Source organism: Corylus avellana, chromosome ca1, assembly GCF_901000735.1.
Source record: "Corylus avellana chromosome ca1, CavTom2PMs-1.0".
NCBI classification, from domain to species: domain Eukaryota; kingdom Viridiplantae; phylum Streptophyta; class Magnoliopsida; order Fagales; family Betulaceae; genus Corylus; species Corylus avellana.
In genome coordinates, this window is record NC_081541.1 from 12,568,375 (window position 1) to 12,577,992 (window position 9,618).

At 40.6% G+C, this 9,618-nt stretch overlaps 1 protein-coding gene and 1 pseudogene across 1 annotated transcript; both read left to right on the forward strand.

Annotated features, from left to right (window-relative positions):
- Positions 1–6,265: 6,265 nt before the first annotated feature.
- LOC132167843 (major allergen Pru ar 1-like) lies at positions 6,266–6,748 on the forward strand (annotated as a pseudogene).
- Positions 6,749–8,067: 1,319 nt separating this feature from the next.
- Positions 8,068–8,744, forward strand: LOC132183719 (pathogenesis-related protein STH-2-like). Its single transcript, XM_059597155.1, has 2 exons — positions 8,068–8,251; positions 8,515–8,744. Exons 1-2 carry the CDS (start codon positions 8,068–8,070, stop codon positions 8,742–8,744), a joined length of 414 nt encoding a protein of 137 aa, XP_059453138.1.
- The last annotated feature ends 874 nt before the right edge of the window (positions 8,745–9,618 follow it).

A 9,618-nucleotide genomic window follows, 5' to 3' on the forward strand; every position in this document is an offset into this window, starting at 1 on the left:
TTAGGAAATTAATCCTATTTCCCAAGACCCGTGAGATGCGAAAAATAAGAAGAATGCGGAATAACAAAGATAAGCAATCACACACGACACAAAGATTTAAGTGGTTCGGCTTAACAAGCCTACATCCACTGGCGGAGACGACCCAGAGAAAATCCACTATCAAAAGATGGAGTACAAAAATAGTAGAGAGAAAATCACTCAAATCCCAAAGCCCCAATACACCCAAAATCTCACTATCACACAAGAAAGATTATTCCCAAAATAGAATACAAAAGACAGATGTACAAACTCTTCTTTTGCTGGAACGGATGGCGGCTGATCTCTATTTTCTTCTCTCACTCTGCAGCACACTTTTTCTTCTAATCACTTGTTTTTGGCTCCTCCAAAAACCACCAAGAAGAAAACACCCTTGCTGCCCTTGTACCTCCTTCTCTCAAATTCTCTCTTTTTCCTCCTCCCTTTGGTGCTTCACGTTTTTGGCACACACAAATTCACCTTGTGCTTTGTTCCTTATATAGAAGCTTAACTCTCCTTTTACATGTTGGTCTAGGACTTCTATTATAAGTCAAACAAGGAGTCCTATTACACATAGGAGAAGGACTCCAAAACCCACATGTAAAGGAGCAAACCAGTTGAACCAAAAAACCTCTCCTACTTGAAGAAGGAGACAAAATATTGGGTCCCACCATGACTTTTAATTCAAGTCATACTTAACAATCTCCACCTTGACTTGAATCCCATCAAGTCTACCAAAACGTGTCTCGTCCGATTGTCTCTGCCTCAGCCCCTAAGGGCAATCACACTCCACAAGTGTCACTCAAGTCCAAGTGCCTCTTGAACTTGAGCATAGGACTTGGTTTAGACATAACACCATGCCTCCCTATCAGCCACGTCGACCATACAGCTTTATCCGATGACTCTTTCTTCCTGTAGACCCATCTGCACCCTTTAGCCTTCTTTCCCTTGGGTAATCCTGCTGATTCCCAAGCTTTACCTTTCCGTAGTAACTCCACCTCTTTCAGCATACCATCTTGAACAGATGACGGATCTCCACTACTAGCTGCTAGAGCAAAAGAAACCATATCCTCAAAGCCATACCTCTTTGTTGTTTTTCGATCACGTTTCTCTTTGCCTCTTGCTAAAGAATAAGACTCTTCCCGGTGCTGTAAGTTTCTTGAAGATTTTCTGTCATCACATTCATCCGTGAGTGAACACTGTTTATCAAGCTCCACCTCCACGAATTGTTTCTCTTTCTGCACTGTACTTTCAGAAAGATCATCTAAGTTAACAAACTCAGACTTCTTCGGTTCCTGTTCTGTAACTTCAGGTTCTGCACTTGACCCATCCTTGTACATAGCACACTCATTAAAAGTCACATTCCGACTTCTAATGATCTTCCGATTTTGATCATCCCAAAATCGATAACCGAAGGCCTCATCTCCATATCCAATGAAGAAACACTTTCTAGATTTACCATCTAGTTTACTCATAGCATCAGACTCAACTTGGACATACGAAGCACAACCAAAAACTTTCAGATGTGAAAGATTTGCCTCTTTTCCACTCCAGACTTCTTCCGGTAGTCTATGGCTTAGGGGAACGGAAGACCCCCTATTTATCAAATATGCAGCAGTGCTTACTGCATCAGCCCAGAAAGTCTTTGGTAACCCAGCATGCAACCTCATACTCCTAGCACGCTCATTGAGAGTTCTATTCATGCACTCAGCCACGCCATTCTGCTGCGGCATTCCTGGGATAGTTTTCTCCATTCTAATCCCATTCACTGCACAAAACTGTTTAAACCCCCTATCTTCGTATTCTCCTCCATTGTCTGATCTCAAACGCTTGAGCTTCAAGCCCGTTTCACTCTCAACCATGGCCTTCCATTTCTTAAAAGTCTCAAATACATCAGATTTACTTTTTAAGAAATAAACCCATACCTTCCTGCTTGAGTCATCAATAAATGTGATGTAATACCGCGAGCCTCCAAGAGATGCCACTGGTGCGGGACCCCACAAATCCGTGTGTACCAGCACCAGCTTTCCAAGCTTAGGTGCTTTGCCAACTTCTGCAAAACTCACCTTCTTCTGCTTCCCTAGGATGCAGTCTTCACACAAATCAGACTCAACTGACTTTAACTCCGGTAGTTTCCCCTTTGACATAAGTACCTTCATCTCTTTCTCGCTCATGTGCCCAAGCCTTTGGTGCCATAGTTTTGAGTCAGCAGTCGTATCTACAACAGCATCTGTACCCTTGCTGTTCATGGTCATATAGAGAGTACCCGTCTTATGACCATGAGCCAAAATCCTAGCTCCCTTGCTGACCTTCCACTTTCCACCGTGGAAATGAATTGAATGCCCTTCCTCATCAAGCTGTCCCACTGAAATCAGATTCTTCCTCAGCTCCGAAACATGTCTGACCTTCTGTAGCTTCCATACTGAGTCATTATGAACTCTAATGCGAACATCGCCTAAGCCCACAACATCCAGCGCCGTTCCATCAGCCAAATACACCTTCCCAAAATCTCCACCAACATAGTTTTCGAGAATTTCACGGATCGCTGTCGTATGAAAAGATACTCCTCAGTCTAAGACCCAAGAATCAAGGGGACTGTCAACAGAAAGAAGTAGGGCATCATATACTTCTTCTGTCACTACGTTTGCATAATCGTTCTCAGTCTCCTTCCGCAATTCCCTGCAATTCTTCTTGTAGTGGCCAGTCTTGCCACAGTTCCAACACTCAGGTTGTCGGTCGAATCTAAATTTGCTTCTCCCTTTTCTGGAATTTGATCTGCCTTGACCAGAGTTTCTATCTTGTCCTCTGCCCCGAGTCTCGAGGTTTAAAGCAGCACCAGAACAAGAGGCTTCACCCGCATCTCTTCTGCGAACCTCTTCACTGAGAATCAAATCTCTGACGTCTTCATAGCTCAGTTTACTCTTTCCTACAGAGTTACTCACAGCCATCCTCATTGCTTCCCAGCTATTTGGCAAAGATGCCAAGACGATCAACGCGCGAACCTCATCATCAAAATTAATTTCCACCGAGGACAATTGATTTGTGATGGTGTTGAACTCATTGAGATGATGTGCCACCGAAGCCCCTTCCGCCATCTTTAGGTTGAACAATTTCTTCATCAGATGCACCTTGTTGTTAGCCGACGGCTTCTCGTACATGCTTGACAAAGCCTTCATTAGACCTGCTGTGGTCTTTTCTTTTACAAAGTTGTGTGCAACTGATTTTGACAGAGATAACCTGATAACTGCTAGGGCTTTACGATCAAGCAGAGCCCACTCGCTATCATACATGTCGTCGGGTTGTTCTTCCAAAAGAGGTTGATGAAGATCCTTCCCATAAAGAATATCTTCAATCTGTACCTTCCAAAACCCAAAATCTTTGCCGTTGAACTTCTCGATTCCCATCTTTCCTTCTTCACTTGCCATTGCTCCCACTCGAACCAACAGCTCTGATACCAGTTGTTAGGAAATTAATCCTATTTCCCAAGACCCGTGAGATGCGAAAAATAAGAAGAATGCGGAATAACAAAGATTAGGCAATCACACACGACACACAGATTTAAGTGGTTCGGCTTAACAAGCCTACATCCACTGGCGGAGACGACCCAGAGAAAATTCACTATCAAAAGATGAGTACAAGAATAGTAGAGAGAAAATCACTCAGATCTCAAAGCCCCAATACACTCAAATCTCACTATCACACAAGAAAGATTATTCCCAAAATAGAATACAAAAGACAGATGTACAAACTCTTCTTTTTCTGGAACGGATGGCGGCTGATCTCTATTTTCTTCTCTCACTCTGCAGCACCCTTTTTCTTCTAATCACTTGTTTTTGGCTCCTCCAAAAACCACCAAGAAGAAAACACCCTTGCTGCCCTTGTACCTCCTTCTCTCAAATTCTCTCTTTTTTTCTCTTCCCTTTGGTGCTTCACGTTTTTGGCACACACAAATTCACCTTGTGCTTTGTTCCTTATATAGAAGCTTTAACTCTCCTTTTACATGTTGGTCTAGGACTTCTACTATAAGTCAAACAATGAGTCCAATAACACATAGGAGAAGGACTCCAAAACAAACTTGAACAAAAGTCTCCTAAACCCAAAAGGAGTAAACCGGTTGAACCAAAAAACCTCTCCTACTTGAAGAAGGAGACAAAACATTGGGTCCCACCATGACTTTTAATTCAAGTCATACTTAACAGAAGTCGACTGAAGCAAGAAACCTCTCCTAATCGGAGAAGGAATAAGGTTGTTGGGCCCACCGTATTGATGGATGGCAAGTCACACCTAACAATTACTTCTCTTCAACAAGATATTGATAAGGCTTTAAATCTGGATAGATCTGCTTTTCCTACATCTTTGGATAAGGGAAAGAGTTAAATGGTGGAAGAGGAGGAGGTGTCGATGAGAGGGTTTTCCCCTACTTTATGAATCTTCTCATTTGGAATGTGAGGGGTTTAAATCACCCTTCTAAACAAAGGGAGGTTAAAAACATGACTAAACTTCATAAGATTGGTTTAGTGTGCTTAATTGAGACTAGGGTAAAGGAAGGTAAAGCTGATTTGATAAAAAATGCAATTGTTCCAGATTGGGGCTTTGTTGTTAACTATGAGAAGCATGTCCTAGGCAGAATTTGGATTTGTTGGAATAAATCTGAGTTTGATGTTAATGTCCTTGATAAAAGTGATCAAAGTATTAATTGTGTCATTCATTATTCTAAGGATAACCTTTGTTGGTATCATTCTTTTGTATGTGGTGCTAACAAAGGTTTAGATAGAATGAATCTTTGGCATAATTTGGCAGCTATGAAGCTAAAAGTTGCTGATAATCCTTGGATGCTTTGTGGTGATTTTAATGTTGTTAAAACAGTGGCTGAGAAGTGGGGTTCAGATAAACTCAATTCTTATGAAGTTGAGTTTGGGGCTTGTTTGCAGAACCTTGAGGGTGTTTGATCTTAATTTTAGTGGCTGTTTTTTTACTTAGAATAACAAGAGTGAAAAGCCCCGTTTTGTGGCCAGAAAGCTTGACAGAGTAATGGTAAATGAATATTGGATGTGCTATCTTGGTCAAACTGTTGCGGAATTTCTTAGTGGGGGTATTTCAGATCATTCTCCTGCTATCATTCCAGTAGGAATCTTGAAGAGTTTTGGCCCAAAGCCTTTTTAAGTTTTATAACTATTGGATGGAGCATAATGATTTTCTGCATTGGGTTAAGGAAGGTTGGAGTAAGCATGTTGATGGGGTCCCAATGTATAAACTGTGTATGAAACTTCGTTCTGTAAAAGCAGTCTTGAAAGGACAGAATTTGGTATGTTTTGGTGATCTAACACAGAGGGTTATTCAGGCTCGTGAGAATCTTGATTTAGCTCAAAAAGCAGTCATTGTTTCTTTTGGGAGTGCTGATTGTATGCTCAAAGAAAGAGAGTGCCTCCATGCTCATGTTTCTATTACAAAGGCAGAAGAGGCTTTCTTAAAGCAAAAGGCTAGAAATCAATGGCTGCAACTGAGTGATCAGAATAATAGCTATTTTCATCGTCATCTTAAAGTCAGAAATTCCATTACTCACTTGTGGGATGAAAATGGTAATAAGGTAGATGATGTGGAACAAATTAAGAGAGTGGCTGAAGATTTTTATAAAATACTCTTAGGAGCTACCCAGATGCATTTTGATGAGTCGGTCAGCTCGTTTCTGGTTCTCTTCTTGCTGAGAAGGTTGCTATGCTGGAAAAAGAAGTTACAGCTGAGGAAATCAAGAGTACTCTTTTTAACATGAAAGCAAATAAGGCTCCTGGGCCTGATGGGTTTGCTACAGATTTGCTTCTAGTTTCCTTAAGCTGTTCTTGCAAAGATTCTGTTTTGAGTTTTTGGCATCTTATCTCTCCCAAGTACAGGCCAGCCAAGCCCGAGTTTGTTTTTAGTGGATTTATTAATTGATCTTAGAGTGATGGTGCAGAAGGAAACCTCTTCCAAAATCAAAAGACAGTCTAAACACGCCATTGAGATCCATACTTTTGTATTAGCATAGCCAACTAACCTCAAGAATGACGCCCTCTTCAAATTGTTATTAATCAAATGCACAACAGGACAGCCCTCAGAACCAAATCGAAACAAGTTAATTAAGGAACAACAACCTATAAAAACCACTTAATTCCCTTCCATTTTCACAGCCCAAGTTGAAGAAATTCTAGATTCCAAGCCATCTCCTTCAAAATTAGTGCCTAGCTAGTTTCATTAATCCTCAAGAAAGGATATCATGGGCATAATCACTTACGTAGACGAGTACACCTCCCCTATTCCACCAGCCAGATTGTTCAAAGCCTTGGTCATTGATGCTCACATCCTCATCCCAAAACTCCTCCCACAGGCTGTTAAGAGCATTGAAATCATTCAAGGAGATGGAGGGGCTGGAAGCATTAGGCAGATCACTTTCGCCGAAGGTAGCCAATTTAGTACCGTCAAGAACCGAATTGATGAGCTGAATGAAAAGACTTATTCCTACAAGTACACTGTGATCGAAGGTGATGCCTTGGCTGACAAGCTTGAATTGATTGTTCATGAGGTTAAATTTTAGGCAACAGCAGAAGGTGGGAGTAAAAATAAGATGACAACCAAGTACCATACCAAGGGTGACGTAGTGATCAAGGAAGAGGAAATCAAGGCTGGCAAGGAAAAGGTGTTGGGTATGTACAAAGTTGTGGAAGGCTACCTCCTCCAAAACCCTGATGCCTATGCTTAATTAATTAATGTTCATCTCCAATCAGTCTCTTTTGTCTACCGTTTAATGTTGTGGCTTTTGTCTGTCTTTGAATAATCGCCTTAATGTGGTGTGATAATAAGTCTCAATCACTAGTGAATAGTGATGGTGTGGACAACATCAACATGGCTGCTGTTATTGTTTCATATATATATAAAGCATTTCTTCAATATGAGAATGATGAATTCCCCGTCTACTTCTTCTATTCTAGTTTGTATCGTCTCATGGGTGCTACTTTGTTATGACCCATCTACGCGGCACATATATAAATGCCCGAATTCTTTGCTCTAAACCAGTTATAATTAATCTTTCTTTTCTTTTCTTCATCTCTTTTATTTCACAAAAATTGAACTTAAAGATCCTTGTAATTACTTCTTTAATCTATATATTTGGGGATGTGGGTGTTGCGCACCTAAAATATGCGAATTCTGTCTTTCTACGCAAAACCTGCAGGATGGAAATACTCTGTTTCTCTCTTTCATCTGGGATCCAAGTTGAAGTACTCTTGAAGTGAGACTTTCCCCACTATTGGCTTTAAATTTTGTAGAAAGCATGACATAAGTAGATTTTTTTTACAAAAAATCTAATTCAATTTAAACTAAGGGTGGCAATTCGTGTTCACGTGTCGGGATCAAGTCGTCTCATGGTATGTGTATAAGATTACATAGTTCAACCCTAATCCGACCCATTTAATTAAATGGGTCAGACCCATCAACCTTGACCCTTTAATTTTGTATTAGGTTCGTATCGGATTCGGAGGTCACGTCAAAAATTGTCTGCCATTATGTCACTTGTTGAGTTCAGGTCGTATTGAAATATGTGTGTAAGACTATATAAGTTAACTCTAACTCGACTCATTTAATTAAATAGGTCAGACTCTTTAACTCTAACCATTTAGTATCGTGTTGGGTAAGGGTTCATATCGAGTTCACGGGTCATGTCAAAAATTGCTGACTCTAATCTAAATCCACTAGAAGGCAAATAATCTTTCCTACTAAAACGCAATTCAATCTCAAAGCGTGGACATTCTGTGTGACTACTAGTGGCCTTGGAGATTTTCTTAGAAATTAAGAATTCTTCAATCCCCTGTTGAATTGGTCAATATCCAAAGACTTTGAACGGAGAGTACTAATGATACTAAAATTCATACCAAAGCCAACTTTAACTAATTTTCTGCATAACGACAAATTCAAGGTCTTTCTATTCCTCTCCCAACGGACCAAAACTATTCCCACATAGATCTAATTCATTTCATCTCCTCCTTTTCATAACATTTCTCTAGATTCATAGTGTTGGCAATTATGGCAGTCACCAAAATTACTCAGACCTTTGCAACTCAGGTGACTCCGGACAGGATGTTCAAGGCCTTGATCCTTGACTCTCACAACATCTGCCCCAAGCTCATGTTTTCATCAATAAAAAGCATAGAATTTGTTGAAGGCAGTGGAGAGGTGGGAAGCATCAAACAGAACAATTTCACTGAAGGTTAGCAACTCTAGCTAGCGCATTATGTATACTTAGTGCCTTAGTTCAGACAAAATATATAAAGCATAACCACAAGGGGGTTGGCTTGTCTCGTAAGTCACTTAGTCTTGGTGTTTCATGAAGCATTAAGTTTAAGGTTTGACCCCCTTGAGTGGAAACAATTAGTTGGAGCTACGCCCATGGGCAAAAGCTAGAACTTCACTAACTCGTGTGGACAGAGACGCTTTGTACGGTGTATTTCCATTAATCGAACTAATGGGAAGGCGAAGGCGACGCATTAATGGAGAAGCTTGAATATAATAGGTATGAGCTGAAGTTTGAGGGATATGGTAAAGGAGTATGTGTTTGTAAGATGAGCAGTGAATACAAAGCAAAGGAAGGAATAGAGATCAAAGAAGAGGATATTGAGCTTGGAAACGACAGAGCCATAGGGATGTATGAAGTTGTTGAGGCCTACCTCTTGGCTAACCCTCATGCCTATGTTAAAAGATAAAATCTAAACAAATTAAGCAGATCCCACTAAGTCAACAATCCCTTGATTTCCTCCCCATGTTTCATGCTTACTCCATATTTTATTCTATGATTTATGGGATGTGTTTCCCTTCATTAGTCTATATATTATCTTCTCTTGTAATCATGGAAATCACTGAATAAAGATGTAGTTATTTGTGTTCTCTTCTTCTTCCCTTTCTTCTTCTTCTTCTCTTTACAAAAATTCATCCCCTTTTCTATATTTTACATGGTATCATAGCACTAAATCGACCAACGTCGTTCTAGTTCCTTGCCCATTGTCTCTCTGAGTCATTTCATCAAGCACCTTAGCCGCATCACATCTATTTGTTGAATCATAGGTTGCGAGCTCACTACTTCTCCGTAGTTACCGCACACCTACATCAATACTTGGTCAAACCTCTCTCTCACCTTAGCCGCATCACATCTATTTGTTGAATCATAGGTTGCAAGCTCACTCCTTCTCCATAGTTACCGCACACCTACATCAATCCTTGGTCAAACCTCTCTCGATCTCACCTTCATGTCCATCACAACTCCACAAAAAATAAAAAATATCATTTTTAGGCTTTTGGTATTTTACGGTGAAATCTAACTATCCATTGATGGTTTTGCAGCGAGATTTGACCACCCCTTGGTATTTGCGGGGAGATCCGACCGTCCCTTGGAAATTTGCAGCGAGATCCAACTGCTCTTTTGGTATTTTACAGCGAGATCTGACCGCCCCCTTCGGGTTTTTGCGGCGAAATCTGACCGCCCCGGATGGTTTATGGAGAGATTCAACCAACAAACTGCTAATTACTTTTTTGTTTATCGAACTAAAGAAAATTCCTACCATCAGTTTGCGGGGGAATTTT